Source organism: Aspergillus brasiliensis (assembly GCF_001889945.1).
Source record: "Aspergillus brasiliensis CBS 101740 unplaced genomic scaffold ASPBRscaffold_3, whole genome shotgun sequence".
NCBI classification, from domain to species: Eukaryota; Fungi; Ascomycota; class Eurotiomycetes; order Eurotiales; family Aspergillaceae; genus Aspergillus; species Aspergillus brasiliensis.
Window position 1 is genome coordinate 940,327 of NW_027137444.1, and position 26,620 is coordinate 966,946.

The window sequence follows — 26,620 nt, forward strand, 5'->3', positions numbered from 1 at the left end:
GGATGGGATACTACCTAGCAGCCAATGAATTCGCCAACTTCAAAGCGGAGTTGAGTCGCGCCGGACGTCCGTCGGAGGTGGCACAGCAAACTATACTAGTCGACTTCAACAAAGTACTTTTTGTTCCACTGTGACCTGTAGTGCTAGTACTACTTAAACGCCTAGTTCTACTAGTTCTGACAGCATTCTCATTGTTCCGAAGTCGGCTTCATGCCTATCTCCATTGGGCAACCAACATGGCAGGGAGTATATCTAGGAACACGTGCGGGGAAGGCCCTCAGAATTAGTACTCAGTTACTATCAATTAAATAATCCTCAATATCTTCCACTTACTCATATAATACAATGCCTAATAGTGACCCTGTACAACTCACAACTGCAGCAGCATCACCTCACCACCATGAGCTCCAAATTTGTTGCGAAACGCAGATGTCTAGGTGACGGGTGTGACAATGAAAGTAGCACACTACAATGTCCCACCTGTCTCAAACTAGAAATCAGAGGAAGCTTCTTTTGCTCTCAAGATTGCTTCCAGCGTAGCTGGGTGAGTGCACAGTATACATACCCGTCCATCAGAACGCTAACAACAATCCAGAAAATCCACAAAGCGATTCACAGCGCAAAGCGTAAATCATCAGTCCCATCCACATCATCGATATTCTACTAATAAAGCAATATCAGAAACCATTCTATACAACCCATTCCCATCATTCACCTTCACCGGCTCACTCCGACCCGTCTACCCACTCTCCGAGCGTCGCACCGTCCCCACCACCATCCAACCACCAGACTACTGGCAAAGTGGCATCCCAAGCAGCGCCCAGTCCTTCTTCGACCGAAGAGCCAAGTTTACTGTCCTCGACAAGGCCGGCCAGGATGCCATGCGAAAGGTCTGCCGACTCGCCCGCGAAGTCCTGGACATTGCAGCAGCAGCGATTAAACCAGGCGTGACGACGGATTATATTGATGAGGTTGTGCATAAGGCGTGCATAGAGCGTGATGTATACCTCCCATCACCCTTCCACAGATTTCTGTCAAATGGCTTAGAATTACTACTAATGCAATATTGTAGTCCTACCCATCCCCTCTAAACTACAACTTCTTCCCCAAATCCGTCTGCACCTCCCTCAACGAAGTCATCTGCCACGGCATCCCCGACCAGCGCGTCCTCGTCGACGGCGACATCCTCAGCATCGACGTCACGCTCTACCACGGTGGATACCACGGCGATCTCAACGAGACGTACTACGTCGGGGAGAAAGCGAAAGCGGATCCTGATTCGGTGCGGGTGGTCGAGACAGCTCGTGAGTGCTTAGATCTGGCGATCGAGCTTGTCAAGCCTGGGGCATTGTTTCGGGCGTATGGGGATGTGATTGAAGCGCATGCGCGGAAGAGAAACTGCAGTGTGATTCGGTCGTTCTGTGGACATGGCATCGGCACAGTGTTTCACTGTCTTCCGAGTGTGCCGCATTATGCGGGGAATAAGGCTGTCGGGGCAGCGAAGGAGGGTATGTGTTTTACCATTGAGCCGATGGTGGCGCTGGGGACGTATCGGGATATGATCTGGCCGGATAATTGGACGGCGGTGACGATGGATGGGAAGAGGACGGCGCAGTTTGGTGGGTTCCTATTCCTTCTTTGTTCCCAGAGAGAGTGTGTATGTATGTATACTGACATCTAACAGAGCATACCCTCCTAGTAACAGCAGATGGAGTCGAAGTCCTAACAGCCAGACTACCAACCTCTCCAGGAGGGCCTATTCCATACCCAGCCTAGAGTAATAACCAGACACCCAGCATCCTCTATAATATATAGTATATACTACCCCTAGATATCAACAATACATATATCCCAACCCCACCCCCCATATCCCCAAAGGGATTAAATCAAGTATCCAGCGCAACCCTCGCCTCGGTCCCCCAACTATCCTCCAACACGACCCCAATACAATGCTTAATATGCTCCTCATGATCAAAGCTCGGCTCCACAATCACGCCCTCCATCTCCCTGACCCGAAACATCTTCCTCCAGTAAAACAAACAATGCACGACATGCCAGTCCCGCGTCATCTGCACCCTCGCGGACTGATTATCCGCCAGGGCCGCAACCTCTTCGATCGCCATCGGCACCGTGTGGTAGTCGTCGGCGTAGTACGTCCAGCTGCCGTCGGGGTTGGGGCCCGCGCGCTCGAATTCTGCGGTGAGTTCGTCGTCGCGGCAGTGTGGTGGGAGCCAGGCGGCGGCGAGGGAGTCGAATTTGCAGTTGAGGGAGAGGGCTTCGGTGGTGGAGGTGCCGCAGTGGCAGGTTGTTGGATGAGGAGTGGTGGTGGTGGTAATAGTAGTAGTAGTAGTTGGAAAGATAGAGAGAATGAGGGTGTGTGTGAGGCTAATGAGGCCCCAGATGGCGAGGAGAATAATCAGAGTGTTTCTGAAGAGGGGAAGCTTAGGGGTTGAGAGTAGGAGGGCTTTTATGTGCTTGAGGAGATGGGATGGGTGGTATTTGTTGGTGTTGGTTGTGTTGGGCTGTAGGAGAGCCTCGTCTTCATCGCCGCCGCCTGTGTCTTTGGCAGTCGCGAGCTCAGGGTCAGAGAGGTTGTTGTTGGTCACTCTGTGTGCGTTCTCATGCATAAGTCTCTATGTAAGTGTGGTTGGTATGGAGAGGGTGGTTACCGTTCGTACTCGAAGCCCATGGTGGCGGAGTAGATAGTCCGGATTGTTGGGACAAAGGATGTATGGTGCTTCCAGAGACTGTAGGATAAGTAACTGCGCTACCTACAACGTCAATTAAGTGACCTTCCAAAGGTATCAAGAGGCTATATCACTACTGTTCTTAATATGGGCTGATATGACACTCCGAACATCGGATAAACCGCAGTTGTATCCAGACCAACCTCATAACCTGACCCACCAATCACCCCAACAGCTTCACCTACCACGCCCTGCTAACAAACAATTTCACTCCAAAAACGATGTAACATCCCATCTCGCAAATCCCGCCGAAACCACATCCGTAGTAGCAATCAAGCTAACTACTCCGTAATTCGATGCTAACACTCAGCCCCGACAGCCCCACCCGACTAGGCATATTAAAAGAGGGGTTCGCACCAGCCCGGCGCAATCTAGCCCTCTAGGAGTATCTACCACATTATCGACCTGCCTTTTTGATGAACATGCATATTCCCCCTCTCATGTGGGCTGCATGCGTTCCTGTTCGAGTATATGCACGTTCCGCATTGGTACATGTGCGTCTACTTTTCTATGGCACGTGTATGGTCTATTCGCAGTGAGTATGGTGCCCTAAGTTAGTTCGGTCCGGTTGTCTCATTATGGAGGCTGTGGTTTCTGGGCGAAATTTCCTCTTTCGTAGATGGAGAAGTGAAGGGGCATGGCTGGACCTTCTGTAGTGATTTCGGATACCGAAGTCGTTCCGGTGGTAATGGCGTTATTGGTAGAGGTATGGGGCTATAGGTGACAGGGGTTGGATACCAATAAATGGGAGATCCATAAGTCAGCGGTTATGCTCAGCTGGAGTACTTAATATCCTTGATAATTCTCAAACAAGGCAGATCACACTATTACTTTGGTACTACTATCTTTGTCATTCGAAATCCAACAATGAAGCTCTCATCCATCTTTTTCCAAGCAAGCGCCCTTTTCATCGCTGCTACTTTGGCGAGTCCCCTCCCGGCTCCTGATGATGGCTCCATCAGAATCCCTGTCAAGGGTGCTCCTGCTGAGCGCGACGACGGCTCTATTCGCATCCCAGTCAAAGGCGCCCCAGAGAAAGAAACAGACGGCGTCATCCGGATTCCTGTCAAAGGTGCCCCAGCTAAGCGTGACGACGGCTCCATCAGAATCCCAGTGAAAGGAGAGCCTGCGAAGCAAGTCGACGGCACAATCAGAATTCCGGTCAAGGGTGCACCAAACAAGCCTGCTCGCTCATAATGACGGGCGTCAGATATGTCGCCCATGTACAATGCATTACATGGAATGTAAGTTATCTGAATGACATTATGAAATCGCTATGAACGAGGCATATATTAACAATCAAACGCTCAGTCCTGAAATGCTTCCTGATATACTCCGGACGCCGGGAACGTTCAGTTTGGTCCAAATTTTGTCGGGATGCGAAGTTACGAATTGTGCCAGTCAACAAAGGGAAGCTGGGGATCGAAGGAGACCTGAAAGGATCTAAATACGAATATGGGTTATCAGAAAAGTGTCATGTACAAGCGTATGAATGAGTCTGCTCACCTTGCCTAGTAAAGCAACACATCAAGGACATCGCTGCGTAATCAAGCCGTAATTCTCGTGGTTCTTCGCCTTCTCAGCCGCCCGCTTGACCAGTATTCCTTCAAGAATGTGAGACGCCTTCTCTGAAGTCTCAGCCGCTTCGGTAAGCATCTTATTCGCCCTCGGCTTCCTCCCGATCAGACCAGGCAGGCGTGCGAGGAGCCGACGGAGGTCCCTGAAATGGATACCGGCCAAAGTGTGGACAAGCTCGCGACATACAGCCTCGATTTGAATCTGGTATCTTCCTATAAATACGCCAGCATCTGGGTTGGGATCATCCAAGTCGTCGGGTAGCACCCTCTGCGGCTTGTCCTGAAGCGAGAGGAGTAGGTCGCAAAGGTCACTTGATCTTATGGCAAGCTGTTGAATCAAAGCCATCAGGATCATTGAATTCGTGGCACAGATGTCGCAATTGCTGCAGTCAAGTACCCGAGTGCATGTATCAACACCGGTATGCAAAGTCATGAGCAAGTAATCAAGACGTTCACTGTGATCGATAGTACTCCTTTGGTCGTTGTCGCCTCCAACCTTCTCCAGCGTGTCGGCAAGGAACTGGATACACTTGCAACGCTGGCCCGGTTGTTCGAATGAGTCTTGCGAAATGGCGGGCGTATGAGGATTCCGAACAAAGACGCTGAGACCCTCTTCACCTGAGTACGATGTACTTGGCGACAAAAGAGTGGAGGGCTTCAGGTGTGCCTCTGAGATCAAAGGCGCCGTTGGGTAACACGGCAGATCTTCGTCTAGGCTTAAGTTCAGTCCTGCGTGTTCCGTCGTGTTCATGTTGCAGAATTGACCCCAGTCTTGGTAGGAATTTATGAAGACGGGCTCAGGCGGTACCAGTGGTGACTGTATTCTCGGTCTGGGTCCAACTGGCGACGGACAATGTATACGCAGTGGTCCAACGCCATTCCTTTCTGTCCGTCGCTTCTTTGGAGGAGGTGTTGGAAGGTCTGAGGCGGGATGTTTTAAGCTCAACGGCGCGGAGGTGGGTGTTGGGGTGCGATACGTGCAATCCGTGGAAGATTCTTGGCATCTTTCGCAGCCATATAGATCACCATTGCACTTGAGCTATACAAGTGTTAGCAAAAACTTTCCCTGGATTGATCACCAGCAACCCGACTAACCTTTTGGGTCCGACACGGCTCACATGCCTGACGACCACATATTAATATCGCCGTATCTATGGCATCAAGGCAATAGCGAAGGCTTCACCTACCAGGACAGCAGTATTCCGAGAATCCATACCAACTTTTCTGGACAAATCAATGAATTCCAAATTCTTGGGCGCACTGTTGTTGCAACGAAATGCACCGAACATTACGAGAGTTCTCCCTTATTCTCGCGAAAGCACTGGTCGGAAGCTGTTGTAGACTTTTCTTTCGAAGACAAGAAGTTTCTGAGTCCCAAAGTGATTCTGAAGTAGAGAAGTTCAAACAAGGGCGAACCATCCTCCCTTAAATGTTGTCAAAGATGCAATAGTACTCATCTCTTAAATGCCGCCAGAAGATAAAAGGAGGGTGAGCTAGAACGACAAATTGTGCTGGGGATGATATCGCGCCTTGTTTCCTGCCTGTAAGTTCACTGTGCCGCATACTGCCTGGTGTTCCTAGCTAGGCTAACCGCTAAGAACTAGGAGCCGCTACTGCAACTAAGGGCGCCCTTCGGAGCACCGCCGTTAGATTGGATCACTCTGATTGATGGCCTTATGCATGGTGACTCAATTTAGCCGCCCCGATCCCTGTAGCAGCTGGTCGGGGCGTTCGGGCGTTTCGCTCACTTGCGTTATCTCGCTACATTGACGGCATCACCTTCTTTCGATCGGAAGAGCGGGGTATCACACAGCAACCTTGGCTCAGCCGTCCGAAGATCCTTTTGCCAATCAGGCTTTGTAAATCTTCAAAGGTTGCTGTTGAAGGGGGCCCGGAAGCTAATGCACTGCGTCCGTTCCACACATCACGTTGAATTTGACGAGATCCTGCCGGGCGGCGCTTATGCTTCGCTATTAAGCCATCTACCTGTTGGCGTCTGTGGTTGTTGGTGTAAAGGAGCCGTATTAAACGCCAAATGTCACCATGGTGACTAGAATGTGTGGCTATCGGGTAGCCCGTACGGCACTAGTGGATGCTGCCAGGCTGAATCCGCCCATGTATGTCTCTGTGATAGACCAAAACCAATCACACTGTGATTATCGACCGCACTAGGCGCGCGTAATATGGGTTCCCATTGGGATTTGAACCCAACACTTCATTCCCTCCTTAGTTGAATGCACCTTCGAAGCTGAAGCGGAGTTTCTATCACGGCTCATTCTGATGGACTGCGGATGATCAAATGAGTCGTTTTTTTCATTGGCCAGACAGGACGGGATTGTGCTGCCACAACCTCGGATTCCCAACCAATACCCAGGCGTCTCGGTCACCTTTTTGTGCGCTCAACATTGGTTCGAAGTGACCCCTCACTACCCAGGTCGGCGTTCAGGTGTGCTGGAGATCCTCGAATCATCGCTGAAAGATTGACTATCACACATTCGGAAGGGCATGGATATCCTGTAAGCCAGAACCTATCAGCGTAGGTAAATTAGTCAAGGCTTCCAAGATACATGCAGGTCACATTATCCTCAGCAGAAAACCATCAGTTTGGTAACTGGCAGCGCTTAGTATGTCGCACGAGCCATTGAGCCATTGACACTTATGTCGCTTCCTATCCGAGAAAGGTGCATGGGAGCATTCCTGTAGTTGGAAAATGTCAAGACAATGATTGGTATGTTGTCGTCACCTCGAAGCTTCCTGTGCATGGTGGCTGATGATGGGAAGAGGAATATTGAAGGTAGTGTGTAACACAGGTAAATAACAACACGACTTCATCACCTGACCTGTATGGATGTTACGTTTTTCTAGAATTGGTGGCAGCTAGTTAGTACTTGGGGTATCAAGTAGTCTGCCGTATTCGTGCTTTCCGTCTTAAGAATCACGCCAAAAGAGCTATCTACCCGAATAGTGCAAGTAAGAGCTATTTTGTAATGAAATGATGCTAGAAGCTTCTTATTCGATACTAGAGTTATAGAGCATGTACATGTGTGAGTGCTCCATATCTTCGTAGACGAGCACTTCTGCATAGATCCTCTTAGGAAAACCATGGATATCAGCAATAGAGCTCGGTAAAAAACACCTTTGATCCTCCCACTTTCTCCGGGTATTGCTCAGCATACCCCCAATGGCAGCCTCTTGGTTCCACTGCTCTCCGGTGCATCATCATCCCTATTGTCGATGTCTTTAGCTACTCTCTTCACATTCTTCCACTCCATAGCAAGTGCCGGGAACAGTGCCAAACAGGACATGGCTAATGCCAGGATAAATGTCTTCATGATAGCGTCGCTGTACGCTTTAAGAATCACTGCCAGCTTTGCAGCAGGTACAAGCTTCCGTATGGTAGTCGCGCCGTTTGCAAGAGCCCATGTTGCATAGCTGCCCTCAATATCATCCAGATTCGCTGTAAGGGAGTTTGTGAACAGGTTCTGCGCGACCGCTAGAAACACAGCTCCATTGAGCTGTTGGGAAAACATGAGAAGCGACGCACCGACCGGGATGTCGACGGGGTCTAGGCACGTTTGCACTGCGACATTCGCTTGTTGGACACCAAGGCCTAGCCCGAAACCAAAAATCACTTGGTACCCAATCCATTTCTGGTGGTCAGTGTCGGGTTGGAAGGTACTGAGTAAACCGGCTCCAATAGACATGAAAAGAACACCCGCGAACATGAACGGGTTGTAGTAACCCAGGAGGGTCACGAGGGAGCCAGAACCGATGGAGCCTACAACCATGGCGAGAACGAGTGGGAGATTCATGATGCCCGACTTCTCGGCATCGACGTCCTTGATGGCTTGGAACCAAATTGGAAGGTAGTAAAGCATGACCATCGTGCTTGCACTCGTGCACATGGTGAATAAAATTCCTGCAAAGACTGAGCGTTGTTTGAATATGCGAGGAGGAACCATGGCTTTTTCTTGGAGGCAGTACTCGGTGACTGCGAAGATACTGAACAATGTCCCGAACATTATGAAGAGTAAGATGATGCGCCAGTTGCTCCAGTTGTACGTGGTACCGCCCCATTGGAGTGCAAGGAGGAGACAGGTGACAGCAGGGGCCATGAATAGGTTCCCAATCGGATCGAGCTGATCAAACTTCTGCCTGAGACTCCAGTTCCCCTTTTCAGGAGGAGGAACGTCTAGCAGGAAGAATATGGCGACAACGGCAAGTCCTCCCAGGGGCAAATTGATGTAGAAACACCATCTCCAGCTGACCTCTGTAGTGAAGACTCCACCAAGGACGGGACCCAACACAGATGATATGCCGATTATCGCACCAACAGCTCCTTGAAACACGGGTCTCAAGCGAAGGGGTACCGTAAGGGCGATGATAATGACAGCGCCGGAGTATATGCCTGCTGTCCCCAGGCCTGCGATTGAGCGGCCTATGATGAGCGTAAAGGAGGAGGGCGCAGCGCCGCAGATAGCGGAGCCGACCTCGAAAACAAAGATGGAAAGGAGAAAGACCCATTTTATTGGATAAAAGGTGTAGATGCGACCGTACGTAAGCTGCGAAGCTGAGGCTGCTAACATATAGGAACTTCCATACCAGCCAATATCGCCAATACTATGGAAGTGATCAGTGATCTTCGGAGTTGCCGTAGCCACAATCAAGCGGTCCTGCATATGCCCGGGCCAGAGTTAGTTCTTAAGGTGAGTCAGAATGTGGGTTCCCGTGGCCTACCAAAGAGACGAGAAATACAGCAGTGTATAAAGCGAGAGCGACGAGGATGGTTTTGGCAAGTGGAGGATATGTCGGTGAGCCAACCGTTTCTATTTGCTGCTGCACATCTATACCACTAAGTGAGGTAGAATCAGGAGAAACTTCCCTCATAACAGCCTCCTTCTCACACACTGTTCCAGTGCCATCTTGATTAGACGGTAAAGCGGACATTGGAACTGGCTAGCTGATTGTGGAGGTAGAAGATGTACACGAGGTCACAGATGAGCAGCTGAGGAGGGGAAAGGTGAACTGGTTGTTCTAATAGAAGCTGGGGTCTCACAGCAGTGCTACGAACACTGTAGGAAGACTTTGTGCATCGATTTGTGTTTCATCCGGAGAGTGATGGGTCCGAGGTTGGATGCCAGGAAATGAACCAGTAGATCGCTTTTGACAGTGGTCTTTGTGTTCCTTACAAGGATCAACACGATGCATGAATTTGAGACACAACATACGCGGTCTCCCATATGATATTTCAGGAACCAGGCACATCAAAGTACCATTTATTCGCCTGCCTTGACAGTTTGCAATAGTATCGGATAAGTTATGAAATTCTCCCAGTGAAGAAGACTCCGGGCGCTGATGCCTAAGTAGTAGATTTTGACATCGCTGCAGTCGGTTCGTCTCCTCTTGATCATTTTGGGCAGGTTCATCAGTTGATGGGGTCTCCAGATTCAGGTATTAGACTCAATATTTGATCATCCTCTTCGACTTTTCTACTCCCCGACCTTGTTCCTGGTGAGTATCAATCTTTATTGACCGGGAGGCGATGCGACCAATTTAGAGTGCCTGTCTATGATCCATCATCCTGCAGAAGCGCCCTCATAGTGGATATTGTCCGTGCCATCTATAGCTCGCGACTGTTGATCTTGACTCCCGGAACGCACCCGAGACCCCTGACGTCACATATGCTTTCCCGCCGGAAGGTTCCGTGGACAACACGGATATGCGGCACTGATATTTGGATGAATCCCGGGATAATTAGCAGCCTATGTAGAACTGATACATGCACAAAGAGCTGGGCCAGGTCATCTACAGCCCTTGATTTGCTACTCGAGAGCTCATATCGCGCTTGCGTCCCAGAGTGAGCGTGCTTCGAATGAGGAAGCACATCGTTAGCAATTGAATCATGAAAATAAGGGGCTTTTGGCAGATCAAGGCCGACCTAAAACGTCCAAATTCCAATTGAATAACTGCCTTGGAAGTTACTCCTTGACCAATCCAAAGGGAAGGGCAATTTGTGGGAGAAAAGGGAGCCAGTTGCGTTCGAAATGCGGCTCGTCTAATATTGGCGTTTGTTAGATTGAGGGAATGCTGCCTGCAGCTACATAGAGAATTCGTAATTTCTCGAATGCCCTCATACGCGCATCCTTGGGTACAACTTATGCCCGAACCATAGTTGCAAAGCATGGCCAAGCAAAGCTGGTGAAAATGGAAGACAAGGATAAGATGTGGCTTCCGCCTAAAAGGGCTTCCATGATTGGGAAGGATCCTTGCCACAGAAGCATTTCGCGCTATGGACAACATTGGCCTGTTTTTGAGTAGAGCCATGTTCCAAGCCAGTTCTGGACGTAAGGCCCTACCTGTGTTGTGACATCTGGCAGTTTCCAATTATGTGGGCTGCGGCTGTGGACTCCGCACAATAATGCGGCTTGAATTACGCGCAATTCTGCACATGCTTGTTGTTCACTCTTGCTCTTCACGCATACCATGCGTGTTTATCCTATGTGAGGCCTATAAATTTTAAGTAGCATATCTGTTTCTCTTTCATAATACATATAGAATTTATGTAAATCACAAGATTGCCTCTGGTTTTGCAAAGTCTGAGAAAACCTTTACTATACTGCTCAGTCACGAGCAAGAAGTTTCTGGGCATTTGCAAAGTAAATTTGGTCTCTCAGTCCTTGATCCAGAGAAAACTCATCCAAAGCCTCCTTGAACCCAAGAATCTTGTTGTTGCTAGCGTATGGGAAATCGGAGCCTGTATCTGTCAGCTTCAAACTGTTCAAACGTATCCGGTATTCCAGAAAAGGGGCGCCTTACCGTATACAATGTGATCATGAGGCACGAGGCTCAACAAAAGAGTCAGTACTGCTGGCGAGCTAGAAAGAGCCAGGTCAAAATAGAATGTTTTGAAGTCTTCAACCATCTCATCCTGGCCGCGGCTATAGGGTTTGTTCTGCGTCTCAGGGAATTTGGTGACGGTGGTCAGGCGGGAGATTAGGTAGGGAAGGGTGCCGCCGGCGTGAGAAAGGATGACCTTGCAGTCGGGAAAGGCCGCTTTTCTTCCCGTTGTCAGAAGATCCACGGCAGTGCGAGTAGTTTCGTGGGGATAATCAATGGCCGGTTGAGGTAGCTGGGGATTGACACGGTTGGTATCAGCCGGGTGAGTCGGATGGATGAATACAACCGCTCGGCGGCGGTTGAGCTCCTCCCAAATGGGGAGGAAGTCTGGATGTCCTAGATAGTGATTTCCAGTGCCGTATCTAGTGAAAAGGGTGACACCGTCAGCCTTGAGGATGTCGAGGCTATACCGAATTTCCTCGAGGGCGCCCTCGGTGTCTAGCAAGCATGGCAATGCCGCGAAGAAACCGAATCTCTCTGGTTGTTCATCCCTTAAGCGAGCCGCATATTCGTTTGCCTGTCGGGCCAAGGTGCGCCGGCCACTGTCGTCCGGGGCGATGACAGCTCCGGGGGCTGTTAGAGACAGTATCGCCTTCTGTGCACCATTCTTGTCCATGGACGCCAAGGATGCTTCGGGGCTCCATTTCGGAGTTGGCCAGCCTGAAGGGTCACCTCCTGCATCATCCACAGCTATTCACATGATAACGGTTGAATTAGTATGGGTGTAGGACTAGAGATTGTCCGGGCGAATGGGGGCCAGAGGCGTACCTTGGGCATAGAAATGCGGCACGAAGTGGTGATGGGTATCGATCTTCGACATGATTTCCAGATGAGCGAGGTCAGAGTATGTTCTCAATGTGATAATTTAATGAGACAATTGATGGAAAATCGAGCATATATATATAGTACAGGAAATACATCATTCAAGTTCAGCCAGAGTGCCACGCCCGGGTGCAACCCGAGCAAAAGGTTTACCAGGTTTGCCGAGTTATCCGGCCAGCTGTTGGAGTCGCTATTTCAATGGGAAGCTGGGCATTTTAGGATGGTGATTTAGTAAAACCTTAACAGACTTGAAACCTAATGTACCCAGATTCTTCGCCTCTCTGCAGGCCAGGAAGTGACAGTGTCCAGCAGTGGAAGTTGTCAGTTGGAGATCTTCGGATCGTTCCGCAGCACCCCACCATCAGCTGACCGGTGCCAGAATGGCCAGCTGGTGCTCCTGAAACACCATCACTAAGTGAATTTCTGTGCCAGTAAGTCAGATATTCGAATTGAGCTCAGGAAGCGACAAGATGCCCCCCAAATCAAGCGGCGTTGCCAAGCCACGTACCTCGCGTCGGAAAGTTGCACTGGCATGCGATCCGTGCCGGGAGAAAAAGATCCGATGTGATGGAGGCAAGCCGATCTGTGGGTCTTGCGATCGAAAGTCTTACGGCATTGCCCAATGTTCATACAGCATGGATAACCCTAGGTCCGCTAGTCAGGATGAGTGAGTCTTCCTCAACGTTACCAATGTTTAGGCTGACAGCACAGGTACATCCGGGTCCTACGGTCGCGGATCAGTGAGCTCGAGGATATATGTCTGCGTGCAAGAGTATCAGCACCGGACCTACGCCGAGGCTCGCCACGCCACAAGGACTCTCCGACGCATAGATATCGCCAGTCGACATCTTCAAGGGTCAGCCAAGGTAGCCCAGTGCGTCAAGAGAGTGACAACCTTCTCCACGATGAGCAACATTCAGATGGTCAGGGCCTTGCCACTTCAAGAACAGTCCCGAGTAATCACCAGGCCCAGGATCTTGTATCTTCGTTATGTGAAGCAGAAGAGCTATCTCAAAGGATCTCCAATCACCCTCGGAACAACTCGATCCACAAGTCCATTCCTGGGAAGGAGCAGATGTACGTCTCCTCTCAGACAGAATCCGCATCTCCACACCTGGACACCCCTGGCCGTGTCACGGCAATGGGCCAAATCTCGACGCCAGATGATACGTTAGTGTCTACGGCTCCAGCTCGAGAATATTACGGATCTTCCTCTATCGCATCGCTGATGAGGTTTGCACGAATGTCTATTCCGTTGCGATCTTCGCCTTGGGTCAAAGCTGGTACCATCAACGCAATGGATTACCAGTATCATGAGTCCCCTAACACACAGTACCGGATCAATGATTTCACACTCCCCCCTCGCTCACTCGCAGATCACCTTTTAAATTGCTTTTGGGACCGTGTAGGCTGCATTTATCCTTTCTTCGATCGGCCCAGTTTCGAGAAGGCATACGATAATCTATGGAAGTCGGAAAGGGAGCGTATGAACAAGCTACCGGACATGCATATCGGCCTCGGAGGAAAGACTGACTCATCTCCAAAGTCAATTGTGTTCAATTGTGCGCTGAATGGAATGTTTGCGCTTGGTTGTCACTTCTCGGACCTTCCGCTCCAAGAGCGAGAGGCAACGGCCCACTCTTTCTTCCTACGCTGCAAACGCTTCATAGGCCTCGATCTGCTCGAGACGCATACAGTCGGGGTAGTACAGACGCTGCTTATTGTCGCGCTTTACTTGCAGAGTAGCCCATACCCCAGCAGGTGCTGGAATTCCATTGGGCTAGCGTGTCGGCTCGCCCAAGGCCTGGGTCTACATGAAACCAACAGTGTATCCTCGATGACAGTACTAGAAACGGAAATCCGTCGCAGGACCTGGCATGGCTGTGTAATGTTGGATGTGTAAGTACTTCGCTGCAAACGAAGCCTTCCAACCTGACTCACTGTCTACCCTAGGTTTGTGAGTATGACACACGGCCGGCCAAGCATGACCAGTCATCTGGCCCCGATTCCGTTGCCTTGCGTCACAGGCGAGGATGTTCCTCTCACCATGGGGTTTTATGTGGCGACTATCAAGCTGTATCGGATTCTAGATAGGGTTCTGTCAGATGTGTATAACATGTGGCGCGGCCGACTCAATGAGGGATCGAAAAGGTCAACACCATGGTCCGAAGGCAATTTTGATTCCCTTCTAGAACTGGAGCGGCAGCTACAGTGTTTCAAAAACGACCTGCCGCCCTACCTGAGCTGGGTATCTGCTCCTCGTCCACATGGCACCCTTGAGGAATCGGATATCCTAGAGCGTCAGCGAAATATCCTTCGTGCGAGGTGAGCAATATGATTCCAGTCCAATACCAAGCATCACATATACTTAGTATCTCAGGTACTACTACATCCGGCTACTTCTCTACCGGCCGCTCTTTACGCAAGTGTGTGCAGAATATACCTCGCCCCAGCACTCACGTGAACCCCGAAAAGACAAATACCCAGCCTGGAAGGATACGGAGAGCACCCTACAATCCTGCATAATAGATAAATGTGCAGCGACTTGTGTTTCTACTGCAGCTGATCTTATTCAGTTGGTCTATGAGACATACTCGACGTCCTATACTGATGCTTGGTGGTATAATGGCCTTTGTAAGTTGGTCAATTATTCACAAATTCCTCTTGTTGTGGTCATACATTGCCTCTTTGCCTCGAACGGGTGATATAGTGCAGATATTGGCAATTGCTCTGGAGGACCAGACAGGACCCCTATGCCACTGCAGTCCAAATTAGGCCACAATACAAGCTGACCAATTAAACTGATGCTTCAAACAGATACATCTACATGTGCCCTCGTCCTCATCATGGCCCACTCAGTACCCTCCTTATCTGACTCGATCGACTTTACAAGAGTTCAAGAATCGTGGGAGAAATGCGAGAAGATCCTTGCACATATGGCTACATTCAGCCAGTCAGCACGGACTTCGCTTCGCTTTTTGCAGGCAGCTTTCACTCAAAATATCCATGGTAACCCCTCATCTAGGCCTGGTTCTCATAAGGAAATGAACACAGATCGGAATACTACGGATGAAGAAGCCGGTGCACACCAATCTGCACCTGGCGACCCAAGTCTTCTGTCTTCCCAAGATACCCCTGGACTGGACTCCTCACATTGGACGGATTCCGGTATCGGCCCCAGTGCGTTTGAGGATGACCTCGGTCTTCTCTCCTGGATTGATGTTCCAGATATGTGGCAGTGGCTTCGGTCTGATTCGTGACCTGGATTGTAGTGTCTCCATACCTTTGAGATGCGATGTGCGGGATACTGTTCGCTCGAGCTGGCGAAGAAGGGGGTCGTTGCAAACATCCTGTTGTGATTAGGAGGTCTGTGCAGTGAACCCGCCGGATTTAATTCAGTGTAGAAACACTGTATGCATAAGATATGCCACGAGAGTTCTTCTTCGGCGAGAATCCGATGCAATGTTTCTAAAGGGCGATGGATATTTCGCTAGAGGACCAGTAATATTCAGGAGGACAAAGAGGAAGACGATGGTCATTTTTCCATAACAATATCTAACATAATCACAGTATTAGGTGCCGTAAGTCTCTTTCCGCTAAAGCTATTTCTTCAATAAGCATTTTGTCAAACGACTAACAGGATCAACCAACAGTATCAAGCCATGAATCAACACAGTCCCCAGAGTTGCGGACCGGTTCTGATATATCTCTATCATCAAACTCACCACCACCAAACTCACTAAGATTGTTCTCCCATATATCCTTGAGCCACTCATCGTGATAGATGCCCTCCGAGGGTAGGCCTTCTCCGCCGAAAAAGTACCATAAGAATACTTGCCCTGAGGCCTCTCTGGAAGCTAGCTGATCAAGCTTGGTGTGTTCAAAATCCCTACGTGTCTTTAGATCGAACTTGTCGACAAGCCTGTCGGATACAGTTGGCGGCGCATGTTCCGAGAACCCGCGGTCCCGCATTGTAGTGCCGTTTGGCAGGTACCACTCCCAATGAGCGTAGTTGTAGTGATGCCGAGGGCAGTCCAAGTGTGCCGTGACATAGAGCGCGCAGTCTTTTATGAGAGATGCTCCGCAGGGCGCCCAAGGTACGCTGGGCCCATTTCGATAGCCCTCATTATCCTCCTCGCTTGATGGATAGTGCGTTAACCGCCATACATCTTCCCTCAAGATGTAATTCGGGTCTTCGCAAGTGTATGCACCCGATCCTGCAAAGTCCATGAAGCTTTGTGGGCATCCAGTCCAGGGAAAGGCAACCCGATCAACCGGTGGCCGGCCTTCTCTCACTCTGTGGAGTATTTCTGGGCCGAGTCCGCTTGCAATAGCTCCCATCCAGAACGCACTGAAACCTGGCTGGCGGATCGCACCGATGTAGGCGAGTACTTCTAGGTCATTCTCTGTCGTGGCGCCTAGAACCTCGTTGATGATCGGATGTAGCCATGGGCTGACCAAGTTGCAGGGGATATTGTTCTCCCAAAATGCCCCACAAAATGTCGACATCATCACTTCAGGGCTGCAACTCAGAGTCATGTAGTAGGGCAAGTCTTCCTTTAGACTCAAACATGCAGCGTCCTTGGATTTGTCAAGTATTCGAGCACCAATAGCTTGTGGGAGAGGCAGTTTGGCAGATAGATTGTAATACTTATGCGTTGGGATTGTCAGAGCCATCGTAAGGGCAATGGGTAATTGGCTGTGCAATTCATGCAGACGTGCGAATCCAACAAGTGCCTCAAACGCTCTGTCCGAAGATAAGGGGGCCAGGTCAGAGCTTGAAGACAGGGTCCTCTTATATTTGAGTGAGAACCGCGTTTCGCAGGTACGCGAAACCGACCACGGGGCTAGAAAATTCCCTTGGGACGTTTGTTCCACTCTAGCTTTCCATCCTTCATTGTGAGCGAGTATCGCGGACCACCAGCGAGCTACACTCTCATCCACCTCCTCAACATTGATGACATAGACTTGTGAGGAGTCTGACAGGCTTTCATTGCTGTACCCTGTCTGGAAATCAGTGTACTGCATAGAAGAGCCTTCACCGCGCATCTCAACGAGTTGTGCAGATAGTACATAACACCATCCGATAGCGAGGAGTCCCAGATAATTGGGTACGAAGGCCCCTTGTTCGCCCTTGCGATTCCATGAACTAAATACGCTCTCAGTGAAGCTAAAAGATGTAGCAGCAGCAGTTCCAACTTGAACTAGGGTGAGATGTGATAGCTGCTTTTTGAGTTTGCCACAATCCCGGCCTGTGGGTAGTGTCCAGACAGAAGAAGCTTCAAAGCAAAGACCGCGTACAGGCGTTCTTCCCCAGGGGCGAATATGGAACCGTTCAGATCGGGCTTGAAGTTTCGGGATCCTATGTAGAGCGAGACGAGGATTTGGGAAGTCTGAAGTCGAATCTGAATCCCGCAACTGAAAGGCTAAACTTGCAATCTGATACCAGTATTCCCGACTCTTCTCCAGTGCATCCTGAAGTTGCTGCTCCTCCAATTGGAGAGTATTGTTATTGCGAAGGATCTAGCACTCGCGTATTAGCAAGGTCGGTCTGTCGGATCATTCTTCACTGACCAAGGTAAGCTGCGGTGGCCGTATCAAACGCCCACACTGCTCTTTTGCGGTGCCTTGCATGGGAGTATATTTGCAAACAGCGACTTTATCATCACAATGTGGGTAGGATGGGCGATGCTAAAGGGAAAAGGTGAAGGGTCGAACAAAGGGGGATGCGCCATTTATATACACAGTGGCCACCGCCTTGGTATTGATAACTTACAATACTGCTTCATTCACGCATAAGTCCACTATTCGAGTATTATAGAGCTATCCTTGTTTCTACTGGTATTCAACCTTAAAGCAGGTCCAACTGAAGGGGCACCTGATAATTGCAGGGATCAACGGCCCGAATTGGCAAGCGCAGGAACTCAGCCTCGTGAATCCCGCTAAGAGACCAGCATTGTGCACTGCCACAGCTCAGTACTGTCAGATAAAACCTCCCAACCTGCTACTTCCACTGGTCTGAGATCCATCATTTTTCATATCATATTGTCTGCTGTCATGGATCCGCTCTCAATATCAGCCAGTGTAGCCTCACGGCCACTTGCGCTCAAACCGCCAAAGCTTTGAATGATCTGAAGGATAGATTCGACAGTGCGAACCTCGCAATCTCTACTATCTGCACCGAAACCACACTGATATCTGCGTCTATGTCCCACATCCAGAGTTACATATTGGGAAATATTGGCTCGGTATCGGACAAGCTGCAAACCCAGCCTACTCTAGAATCGACACTAGACCAGGCCCTGACGGGGTGCTATGTGGTCTTCGATGTACTACAAAGCGAAATCTCCAAATTGACTGAGTCGGAACAGCTCGAAACGTCAGTGGACACTGGACTTTCTAATAAAACACGAGATGTGTGGAGCGAGAGTACGATGAAGGACATTGTGCAGCAGATGCGCGGTCTTAGAACAGTACTTGACTTGCTGTTGCAGTTACTGGGAGTGTAGATGTTATCCCCTTTCTTGGCGTTGTTGTGAAAACATCTCTGACAGATCCACGAGACAGTGACTCGATTGCAGGCCTCAAGCAATTGATGGACCAGAACACAGCGATCCTTAGTGAAGTAGCCCACAATACTTTCCGCATCTCTGCATCTGCCAACAAATCCCTGCCAGCACCAAGATATATATATGATATGTCCTTCAAGAGCGTCAGCATTTCCAAGAATCAAAATTATCGATCACATCATCTAGGAACCTCAACACTAACACTCTCCACCCAGGGAGGGAGCAGTGGAGATAGCGAGTCGGCTCAAGCAGCAGTCAGCACACCAGCATTCAGCCTCGGTACACACAAGATAAGTGATTCGATGAATGGGTTTCTTAGCGATTGCAACAATACCCTTTGTTGGAAGGATCACTGGTCGCTGAAGCCAGAGGACCTTGCGTCGGTTCCGGAAAAGGAAATTGAGCGCCAGGAGTCTCTTCACGAGATTATAGCCACAGAGAAAACATTGATTTTACGATCCACCCAAGTCATTCATTTTCTTTACTACTACCGTCTTGCGCTTCATCCATCGACGATTGTGTCCCGCGGGTCGAATCAAGAGTTTGCTGAGAAGGTCTTTGGCTTCCACGAACGGTTTTATCACTTGCATAAAACCTTCCTATACAACCCAATGATCGTGAGGCAAGCAGCCGAGGGACCATGGGTTACTAGCTTTACAGACATCTTTCGAAAATGGCTTAGTGAAGCCACCTCGATCTACCTCGAATTCAGTGGCCTCTACCCGCACCTGCGCACAGCAGTCGCGACTGAAGCCTGGAAGAACGCGAGATTCGCTGAATTTCTACGCCAGTCAATGAGCCATAGAGCCAGTGGCAACCGAGATTGGATAGTAAATATGACGGTCCCGATGACTTCTCTTGATATATACATGGAGTTGCTCGGTCGCAGCCTCAAAACCAGCGAACCAGCGGATGAGCGGCACGGATACGACGCCGTGGAGAGTCTGATTCACGAAATTCAGGATCTCAAGGGCAAATGCGACCGGATCTACGAGAATGAAATTGATAAAATCAAAAATAACAGATTCAGGGCGCAGCTAGGGCCTGAGATAGCTGATCGGCTTCTACTACCCAACGCGAGCATTATCTTCGACCAGGATCTTCCGCAAGAGAGACGTAGCTTTAGAGAGGCTCCTACTTTGAGGGTCGTTGTTCTGAAGTCTCCTCTTCATTCAAGTGTACTTGTCTTAGGAGGGTGCTCTAAACGAAAGCGCATCGACGATGATGACTTTGGTTCGTATGAGATACTAAAACAGGTCAGTACATGTCCCTCAAGAATACTACCCCATATGGTAATGATAACACCTCCGGTATCGTACTCACGGACCGCGTCGAGTCACGTTTGAATATGAACACAAATCTGGCACAAACATCATTATAATATCGGAGTCTGGCAGACAGCCAGACTTCACAGTGAGCACCTCCAGCCAAGACATCTTCCAGGGGTTTCTACAGGCTGTCGCGGCGGTGGGGATATAGGAGACCAAAGTCATTCATCTATAAACCAATATCAAAGCAAATCCATAGTACAATTCCAACAATCATCCCACCGCCAGCCACTGCAAAGAAAACATCACTCCAAAACCCCCTCCCCCTCACACCTCTTCAACGGATACCCATCGCCCAAACAAGTCGTAACCACCCCCTTAACCCACTCCAACTTCCCCTCTCCATACGTATAACTCGCATCCTCAAAGCTATCCGCCTGATAATACTCAAAGCTGCCCCCATTCCCGGGCTCCCCCGTAAACACATACCCCCGACTCCGATGCGTCAGCGGATTACTCACAATCGCGCCCCATTTGTTCTCCGGAATCGTCATCGTCACGGTCCCCGTGATCGTGCTCGTCGTGGTCTCCTGGTAGCTGATGCTCGTGGTGAGGGAGAGGAAGTCCTCGACGAGGGTGAAGTCGGCTGAGGCGCCGGTGGTGATGCTGTTGGCGATGGATTGGCCGGATTGGATGGCCAGCGTGACGGGGGCTTGGTTGGCGTGCGTGACGGTGGACATGGCGATGTCCCAGCCGAGGAAGCTTTGGGGGTCTAGGGGGATGATGAGGGTTGTGGAGGAGCCGCGTTTGGTTTTGTTGGTGTTGTTACTATGGTTGGACGTGCTGGTGATGAGGCGAGGTGGTGTGGAGTTGGTGGATGGGAGGAAGGTGAGGTTGGGGATTTGGGTCTTGAGGTCGGCTTTTTTGATGGTTTTGGTGGTGTTGTTGTTTAGGAAGATGATTGCTTCGTCGGGACCGCAGATGCTGGTTGTGTTGGTGGTTGGAGGTGCAGCGTGAGAGAGGGTTGCGGAGAGGAGGGTGATGAGGATTGGGAGCTTCATTGTGTGCGGTTGTCGGAGCAGGTCTCTTCCGTGATGTATAGTCTCGATGGCTTGTTGGGATTGTCTTGAGACTTTTGTCGAGAAGTTGTTGACTTTATATATCCTCAGATGTATTAAGAGTATATTTCATCACTCTGTCTACTACACAATATCTACTACTACATCAACAGACCGCCAAGAACTGTAACCATCGCCAAGATCACAATATACAACATACTCCGAGTAGATCAACGAGATTAGAAACCGTTACGCAGATCCCGCAGAGCCCCCGAGGAACTCCCGAAGAAACAAAAGATCGACAACCACAGTCGCACAACTATGTTTGAGACTATCAATTTATGCACACACAACTGTCCAAATCGAGTAACCCACACGATCCGCTCCTGGAACCGTAAGCCCTAACTAAAGACGACCGGGCGTCAATCTCAGCGAACGGATCGAGCCGCTATCTATCAGTTAAGGCTCCAAGTGGGCCCCACCCGTTTCACGCCCCGAAACCTAAATAGATGAGTTTGTCTCCCGTTGCTCTATCTGATCTGGTTCAGGGGTTGTGCCATGTGCGTACTGCCCGTTAAGACAGGAAGAACGTGAGGATCGACTACTTGGCGCAGGATGAGACATACAGGGTGATCTGCGGTCAGCCGCTGTTCATATGACGAGGTCTCGGAGTTAATAGTATCGGGTATGCTGGTTGAGGGTTAGATATTGTCTGAGGATGTTTCTCTTGACATATTGTGATCTCCGTTGCTGGTCTTGATTTGCTTGAAGGATGGCATGTCGGTGAGGATTATATTGTTGATTTGGTGGTTGTGATATCATGGCGGGAGATTTTCGGAAATACTGTTCCTTCGACGTGGTAGTAGAGGGTGAGGGTGGTGATATTCGAATATTGCTGAGAGACTTGACTTGAGACATCATATATTGAGGGATTCCCTGGGCCGTAGTCAGTCAATCTGGATAAGAGCATATTAAGGAGTGTCTTGAACCATTCTTCGACCACCCTTCAGCGACATACACTACTCATATTCACAATCCACAAGCACAATGAAGCAATTTGCAGCCCTCCTTGTCACAGTCCTAGCCACCGGGTACGCATCGCCCCGCGATCTTCATGTTGTCACTCACATACTGACATGATATAGTGCGCTAGCAGACCTCCATTACACAGGACTCTGCTATGACTCCCCTGGTAAGGACGTGGTAAGTCAGCCCAACTTTCCTCATATTGAAAAATGTCTTGTTAACCAGACATGATGTACAGAAAGTTTTCAACAAGGCAGCAACAGAAAAAGCCTGCGCGTCCTACAAGAACCGCAACACAGGCAGCCAACAATGGGATCAATGCCCGGATTGCACAGTGCTGAGTGACCAAGATCTTCTGTACTATTGCAAATCAGAGGGCCAGCACATCGGAGGAGACGAGCTGTCATACTATTGCGGACAGGCAGGTGCGGATGGGAGTTTGGCGTGGTGATGTAGCAACTTAGTTCAGGCGTCCGATCAACTTGTTGTTCCTGAGCATCAGTAATGGAAGCATAACTGTCTATGTAAACTAAAATCATTTCCTCACTACTTAGCTATCAGTTGTGTACTTTTGTAGCCAGACACTAGTAGTCGGAATCCGTCCGCGATCGTCCCTCCATAGCGCCAATGGCCCAATAGAAGCTAAGACATCAGGCTAAAATGTCTAACCAGATCCTTCGTCCCTCTGCTATTCTTCACACTAAAACATAAAAAGTATAAAAAGCATGAAAACCAACCAGGTTTCCCATCCTTCAGCACATATAGTGTGCAATCTAGACCTAATTGCCGAAGTTCTCCCACGCCAGCCACAAATAGATGAATTTCTCATCGGCCGAGTCAAGCAGCGCCATAACCGTCCTGCAGATCAGCACGGAATGCTCAGTTCGCTTGCATTATACTCACACACTACTTCTATGAGCACACACTACCTCTATTAGCCTGTTCTTCTCATTGGACACCATCACTATCAACTACTCAAGCTGAACCAGGGGCTGAATAACTAACCCACTTCCAGCTATCTGTTCTGACGACCTGCGGACGGAATCCTTCCGATCATGAAAAGTTCACATGTGTATCCGTCCCCCCTGCTTATTTTAGGTTTGCTTTATATTCTTGGGATATAGGTGAGAGAGAGGGAGCAAAACTTTGTTTCTGTTTTCGTTGTTCGATGATGATAATATGTTGCTGCTATGAGCGCCACCAGCACCGCTGCCTTTACGGGAACTGGCACGGGCGTGATCCCTGCGCCTGTGGGTGTGACGCCTGATTTGGAGAGTCCGGAAAGGCATTATTATACTGCAAACCTTGTTGTAGTTATTGTGGGTGTTACAGTCAGTGCGTTATGTCTTTTGGTGAAGATATATACACGGGTGGTTATTGTGCGGAAGTGGCTGCTGGATGATGGTGAGTACTATGCCTCTGTGTAGTTGCAATTGCATGAATCGCTAACAGACATTGTCGTTTCTAGTCGCCATGTTAATATCATGGGTCAGCAAACCACCCCCTCAACGACGACACGACGACTAACCATAATCATGCTATAGCTCTTCGCAGCAGTAACCCAATCCCTACTCCTATGTACGCACCACCCCCGTCCATTCCAACCCAAACTACCTCAATCCTAACCCAACCACTTCAACCTACAGACGGCTACACCCACGCCGGCATAGGCGTCCACGAATGGGACCTCAACCACGCCGTCTACAACAAAACCCTCCGAGTACATCCCCCCCTACCTCCATCCTCAACACTACCTAACAACCAACTCCAAACAAATAGATCCTCCTGATCGGCTCACTAACATACATCCCCTCCCTCGGCCTATCCAAAATCTCCCTCATCATCCTCTACTACCGCCTCTCCGACATGCAACGCACCTGGCGCATCACCCTCTGGGGCATGACCGTCTTCGTCATCGCCTACATGATCATCCTCGAGTGCCTATTCCTCTTCACCTGCAAACCGGTATATAAAGCCTGGCATCCCAGTGTAGAGGGGCATTGTTGGAGTCGAGCCCCGATTCTCATGGCGGGCGTGGTGGCGAGTATGTTTACGGATGTGGTGTTGTTGGTCATGCCGTTGCCTATTGTGTTGAAGTTGAAAATGGCGTCGAGGAAGAGGATCGGGTTAGTTTGTATGTTTGGGTTAGGAGGGTTGTATGTTCTATCGTCTTTTTCCTTATCTCCTCGTCTACAAACTATGGTGCTTTGATGAGCTTTAGGTATTGACCATCGGTGTTTAGGTCCCTGGTTACCAGTACACTGCGACTAGCGGCTACAGTGCCGATGTTGACGCAGGATGATCAGACATATCTGTTTGGCGGGGTGGCTCTTTGGATGTACGTTGCCCTTTCCTACTTTCCTTCCTCGTTGTTCTCGATTGTCTGTTTACTGATTATATTCACTGGTTTATAGTAACGTCGAAGCGAGCTTAGTGATAATCACCGCCTGCGTACCCTCGTTCCGACAGGTCCTGAGGTTCCATACATCCGGGTCATGGAATGATAGTGGTAGACGGATTGATAGAATGTCGAGCACTACCAATCTTCGCAGTGTGCAGCGGAGACAGGAAGGGTTCACGACTTTGAGTAATGATCTGGAGATGGATCAGAGTGGCTCGGCTGGACATGATTCGGTTGGGATGCGAGCTTAGTACTACGGAAATAAATCTGTGCTGATTGTATGCTTCGGGGTTATGGGTGTAGGGTGTAGACTTTCATTACGTAGGCTGCGTCTGGGGGGTCTATTATTCGGCACTCAAGTAGGGGTTAAAAGGTTTAAAAGCCCACGATAAAGTGTTGTGGGCAGTTGAACTCGATTCCTCACGACTGCCCGCCAAGAAGCGCTCGCACGTATCAAGTAATAATTTACTTGGGCTGAAGAAAAGGATGTTCAGCCAGTTCGCCTGCCGATTTCCTCTTATTTGGGTGCCAAACAAGCATTCTCTTGGCGAGATCCAAGAAAGCTTCCCTCTCTTCTCCCTCAAGGATGGAAACTGTGTCGTCTAGTTTTCTGTTGGGAATCAGGTCTTCAAATAGAAAGCGACCTGGTTCATATTAGTATGTCTGAAAATCAACGAGATATGGAATCACATAATACCGCTTTTGTCAAAGAATGGCCCTTCGAAGTACTCCTCCGCAGTCTCACATAGTCTGTCGTCTTCTCGTCTGACAGGTTCCGGCCACGGGTACTCTCGCATGGATTGATATCGTTGCATGATCTCTGGAGGGGGTGGACCGAGTAAGGCCACCATTTCAGCCATGTGTCGTTTAGCAACGTAGCGACCTTGTTTATCATGGATCTGCTGGAAGAGCTCTTTCCCTTCAATCATGTCCCACAGCTTGTCCTGATCAGTAAGTGCAAAGGTTTAGGGAACAACAGAACGCACCAGGACACCAAGGTTCCAGATATCCACAGGCATTTGCCATCCAATACCTAGTATCACCTCCGGTGCCCGATAGTGGTCGGGCTGGATAGGCCAGACACCCCAGTCATCGTCTTCCTCAAGTCTAGTTGCCAAGCCAAAGTCAACAAGCTGTGGTATACTCCTCAAACTTTTGAGTGGTCCGAAGTCACCGCGGGACTGATACACTGGCCGTCCTGTCGAATCCAACTTGAAAGCCATCGGTTTTTCGAGCTGCATTTCCATAAACTCAGCAAGCACTGTTGGATCCTCAAATGAGAGCATGATGTTGTCCAGCTTCAAATCTAGCAGTCACCAGTATTAAGCATTACCAAGGAGAGTTAATTGTGAAGATAAACTCACCCGTGTGAACTGTTCTGCAGTCTTTGTGAAGATAATCAAGCCCCGTAAGAAGAGCACGGATATACGTTTTGACAAGGGGCAGTGGCATCTTTCTATGAGCAAATCGATGCTGATACACCGACAATGACTCCCTCATAGGCGGATACACAAAACACGAATGAGACCCTTCGGGACCCTTAACTTCAAAAGAGTCTAGAAAGGTTCGCATAAGCGAACGACCCCGATGTGTTGGGTCTGCCGTGGAAATGTGCTCCTCAACCTCACGCTCATGACCAGCGAAGCTTGCATTGTTGTTGGCTATTTTCAGTGCCACTACGCTCTCTGGCTCGTCTTTATGTCTGTAGGCTTGTCAGAGACGGAAACATTCGAAAATAGAAGGAATCATCGATTACCCTTCCAAATCACGCGCGAGCCAGATTGTTGAAGAGACTCCCCAGCCAACCTTCACTAGAGCTTGATAGCGATCAGCGAGGACCTCTCCGGGCTTTGCTAGATAAAAGTGCTTGGAATTGTATACTGGCGAGATCTCTTCATCAATGAGTATGCCGGGTGGTAGAAGTGGCCCAGGAGAAGGCAGGGAAAATGGCTTCTTGCGAAGAAAAGTGGGTAAGCGAGGAATGGATGGCCTTATGATATTCATCACAGAGTTTGATTCTGATATCTCACAGGCAGATGTAATATCGATGATTGTCAAAGAAGAGGATCATCAAGGGGTCCAAGCACAGATGGTGCACGTGATCACACGGCGCATGTTTGGGGATCTTCAGAGCGACGACTACAATCGATGTCGCAGCTACTATATACAGGAAGGAAGCAGGCTTTTCCAATTCTGCCTTTTAATTTATTACCTACCTACTCATAGACAGACCATCATGTTCACGAATTGGCCTG

At 49.5% G+C, this 26,620-nt stretch overlaps 14 protein-coding genes across 14 annotated transcripts; 6 read left to right on the forward strand and 8 right to left on the reverse strand.

Annotated features, from left to right (window-relative positions):
* Positions 1-203: 203 nt before the first annotated feature.
* ASPBRDRAFT_72839 (uncharacterized protein) lies at positions 204-1,776 on the forward strand (the record flags this gene model as incomplete). The annotated part of the gene is made up of 5 exons (XM_067629192.1): positions 204-544; positions 596-626; positions 682-1,001; positions 1,073-1,619; positions 1,685-1,776. The coding sequence occupies exons 1-5, from the start codon at positions 401-403 to the stop codon at positions 1,774-1,776; spliced, it is 1,134 nt and encodes a 377-aa protein (XP_067481687.1). The 5' UTR covers positions 204-400.
* Positions 1,777-1,886: 110 nt separating this feature from the next.
* On the reverse strand, positions 1,887-2,689 carry ASPBRDRAFT_204573 (uncharacterized protein; the record flags this gene model as incomplete). The annotated part of the gene is made up of 2 exons (XM_067621711.1): positions 1,887-2,607; positions 2,670-2,689. 2 exons carry the CDS (start codon positions 2,687-2,689, stop codon positions 1,887-1,889), a joined length of 741 nt encoding a protein of 246 aa, XP_067481688.1.
* Positions 2,690-3,614: 925 nt separating this feature from the next.
* Positions 3,615-3,944, forward strand: ASPBRDRAFT_27471 (uncharacterized protein; the record flags this gene model as incomplete). The annotated part of the gene is made up of 1 exon (XM_067622383.1): positions 3,615-3,944. One exon carries the CDS (start codon positions 3,615-3,617, stop codon positions 3,942-3,944), a length of 330 nt encoding a protein of 109 aa, XP_067481689.1.
* ASPBRDRAFT_39561 (uncharacterized protein) lies at positions 3,906-5,365 on the reverse strand. Its single transcript, XM_067624168.1, has one exon. It carries the CDS (start codon positions 5,073-5,075, stop codon positions 4,275-4,277), a length of 801 nt encoding a protein of 266 aa, XP_067481690.1. The 5' UTR covers positions 5,076-5,365; the 3' UTR covers positions 3,906-4,274.
* A 2,126-nt stretch (positions 5,366-7,491) lies between these two features.
* Positions 7,492-9,271, reverse strand: ASPBRDRAFT_27473 (MDR family MFS transporter; the record flags this gene model as incomplete). The annotated part of the gene is made up of 2 exons (XM_067622384.1): positions 7,492-8,997; positions 9,062-9,271. 2 exons carry the CDS (start codon positions 9,269-9,271, stop codon positions 7,492-7,494), a joined length of 1,716 nt encoding a protein of 571 aa, XP_067481691.1.
* A 641-nt stretch (positions 9,272-9,912) lies between these two features.
* On the reverse strand, positions 9,913-10,758 carry ASPBRDRAFT_449364 (uncharacterized protein). The gene has a single exon (XM_067625296.1). It carries the CDS (start codon positions 10,646-10,648, stop codon positions 10,130-10,132), a length of 519 nt encoding a protein of 172 aa, XP_067481692.1. The 5' UTR covers positions 10,649-10,758; the 3' UTR covers positions 9,913-10,129.
* A 186-nt stretch (positions 10,759-10,944) lies between these two features.
* ASPBRDRAFT_119215 (amidohydrolase family protein) lies at positions 10,945-12,041 on the reverse strand (the record flags this gene model as incomplete). The annotated part of the gene is made up of 3 exons (XM_067617232.1): positions 10,945-11,078; positions 11,141-11,911; positions 11,990-12,041. The coding sequence occupies 3 exons, from the start codon at positions 12,039-12,041 to the stop codon at positions 10,945-10,947; spliced, it is 957 nt and encodes a 318-aa protein (XP_067481693.1).
* Positions 12,042-12,513: 472 nt separating this feature from the next.
* Positions 12,514-15,636, forward strand: ASPBRDRAFT_146490 (uncharacterized protein; the record flags this gene model as incomplete). Its single annotated transcript, XM_067619259.1, has 5 exons — positions 12,514-12,710; positions 12,755-13,942; positions 13,997-14,368; positions 14,424-14,677; positions 14,861-15,636. 5 exons carry the CDS (start codon positions 12,514-12,516, stop codon positions 15,301-15,303), a joined length of 2,454 nt encoding a protein of 817 aa, XP_067481694.1. The 3' UTR covers positions 15,304-15,636.
* Positions 15,637-15,685: 49 nt separating this feature from the next.
* On the reverse strand, positions 15,686-17,677 carry ASPBRDRAFT_27476 (uncharacterized protein; the record flags this gene model as incomplete). Its single annotated transcript, XM_067622385.1, has 2 exons — positions 15,686-17,566; positions 17,618-17,677. 2 exons carry the CDS (start codon positions 17,675-17,677, stop codon positions 15,686-15,688), a joined length of 1,941 nt encoding a protein of 646 aa, XP_067481695.1.
* A 572-nt stretch (positions 17,678-18,249) lies between these two features.
* On the forward strand, positions 18,250-19,993 carry ASPBRDRAFT_193171 (uncharacterized protein; the record flags this gene model as incomplete). The annotated part of the gene is made up of 4 exons (XM_067620578.1): positions 18,250-18,548; positions 18,611-18,755; positions 18,828-19,790; positions 19,874-19,993. The coding sequence occupies 4 exons, from the start codon at positions 18,250-18,252 to the stop codon at positions 19,991-19,993; spliced, it is 1,527 nt and encodes a 508-aa protein (XP_067481696.1).
* Positions 19,994-20,159: 166 nt separating this feature from the next.
* ASPBRDRAFT_39569 (uncharacterized protein) lies at positions 20,160-20,959 on the reverse strand. Its single transcript, XM_067624169.1, has one exon. The coding sequence runs from the start codon at positions 20,939-20,941 to the stop codon at positions 20,186-20,188; it is 756 nt and encodes a 251-aa protein (XP_067481697.1). The 5' UTR covers positions 20,942-20,959; the 3' UTR covers positions 20,160-20,185.
* A 1,021-nt stretch (positions 20,960-21,980) lies between these two features.
* Positions 21,981-22,444, forward strand: ASPBRDRAFT_204583 (uncharacterized protein). Its single transcript, XM_067621712.1, has 3 exons — positions 21,981-22,029; positions 22,084-22,141; positions 22,203-22,444. Exons 1-3 carry the CDS (start codon positions 21,986-21,988, stop codon positions 22,413-22,415), a joined length of 315 nt encoding a protein of 104 aa, XP_067481698.1. The 5' UTR covers positions 21,981-21,985; the 3' UTR covers positions 22,416-22,444.
* Positions 22,445-22,762: 318 nt separating this feature from the next.
* On the forward strand, positions 22,763-24,662 carry ASPBRDRAFT_72846 (uncharacterized protein). Its single transcript, XM_067629193.1, has 7 exons — positions 22,763-23,368; positions 23,433-23,452; positions 23,509-23,542; positions 23,611-23,684; positions 23,744-24,120; positions 24,207-24,302; positions 24,379-24,662. The coding sequence occupies exons 1-7, from the start codon at positions 23,155-23,157 to the stop codon at positions 24,614-24,616; spliced, it is 1,053 nt and encodes a 350-aa protein (XP_067481699.1). The 5' UTR covers positions 22,763-23,154; the 3' UTR covers positions 24,617-24,662.
* On the reverse strand, positions 24,637-26,500 carry ASPBRDRAFT_146493 (putative protein kinase). Its single transcript, XM_067619260.1, has 5 exons — positions 26,122-26,500; positions 25,730-26,067; positions 25,352-25,671; positions 25,063-25,303; positions 24,637-25,009 (listed from the first exon to the last, which is right to left on the reverse strand). Exons 1-5 carry the CDS (start codon positions 26,367-26,369, stop codon positions 24,831-24,833), a joined length of 1,326 nt encoding a protein of 441 aa, XP_067481700.1. The 5' UTR covers positions 26,370-26,500; the 3' UTR covers positions 24,637-24,830.
* Positions 26,501-26,620: the final 120 nt, after the last annotated feature.

Excerpts from the sequence above, each read along its gene's own strand:
- ASPBRDRAFT_39561 (XM_067624168.1), bottom strand. The coding sequence starts at position 5,075 with ATGAACACGACGGAACACGCAGGACTGAACTTAAGCCTAGACGAAGAT.
- ASPBRDRAFT_449364 (XM_067625296.1), bottom strand. The coding sequence starts at position 10,648 with ATGGCTCTACTCAAAAACAGGCCAATGTTGTCCATAGCGCGAAATGCT.
- ASPBRDRAFT_39569 (XM_067624169.1), bottom strand. The coding sequence starts at position 20,941 with ATGAAGCTCCCAATCCTCATCACCCTCCTCTCCGCAACCCTCTCTCAC.
- ASPBRDRAFT_204583 (XM_067621712.1), top strand. The coding sequence starts at position 21,986 with ATGAAGCAATTTGCAGCCCTCCTTGTCACAGTCCTAGCCACCGG. Across the intron at positions 22,030-22,083 it reads GTCACAGTCCTAGCCACCGG|TGCGCTAGCAGACCTCCATT; the intron begins GTACGCATCGCC and ends GACATGATATAG. Across the intron at positions 22,142-22,202 it reads ACTCCCCTGGTAAGGACGTG|AAAGTTTTCAACAAGGCAGC; the intron begins GTAAGTCAGCCC and ends CATGATGTACAG.
- ASPBRDRAFT_72846 (XM_067629193.1), top strand. The coding sequence starts at position 23,155 with ATGAGCGCCACCAGCACCGCTGCCTTTACGGGAACTGGCACGGGCGTG. Across the intron at positions 23,453-23,508 it reads TCGCCATGTTAATATCATGG|CTCTTCGCAGCAGTAACCCA; the intron begins GTCAGCAAACCA and ends ATCATGCTATAG. Across the intron at positions 23,685-23,743 it reads TCTACAACAAAACCCTCCGA|ATCCTCCTGATCGGCTCACT; the intron begins GTACATCCCCCC and ends CCAAACAAATAG.
- ASPBRDRAFT_146493 (XM_067619260.1), bottom strand. The coding sequence starts at position 26,369 with ATGAATATCATAAGGCCATCCATTCCTCGCTTACCCACTTTTCTTCGC. Across the intron at positions 25,672-25,729 it reads CTGCAGAACAGTTCACACGG|ATTTGAAGCTGGACAACATC; the intron begins GTGAGTTTATCT and ends GGTGACTGCTAG. Across the intron at positions 25,010-25,062 it reads GCCATTCTTTGACAAAAGCG|GTCGCTTTCTATTTGAAGAC; the intron begins GTATTATGTGAT and ends AATATGAACCAG.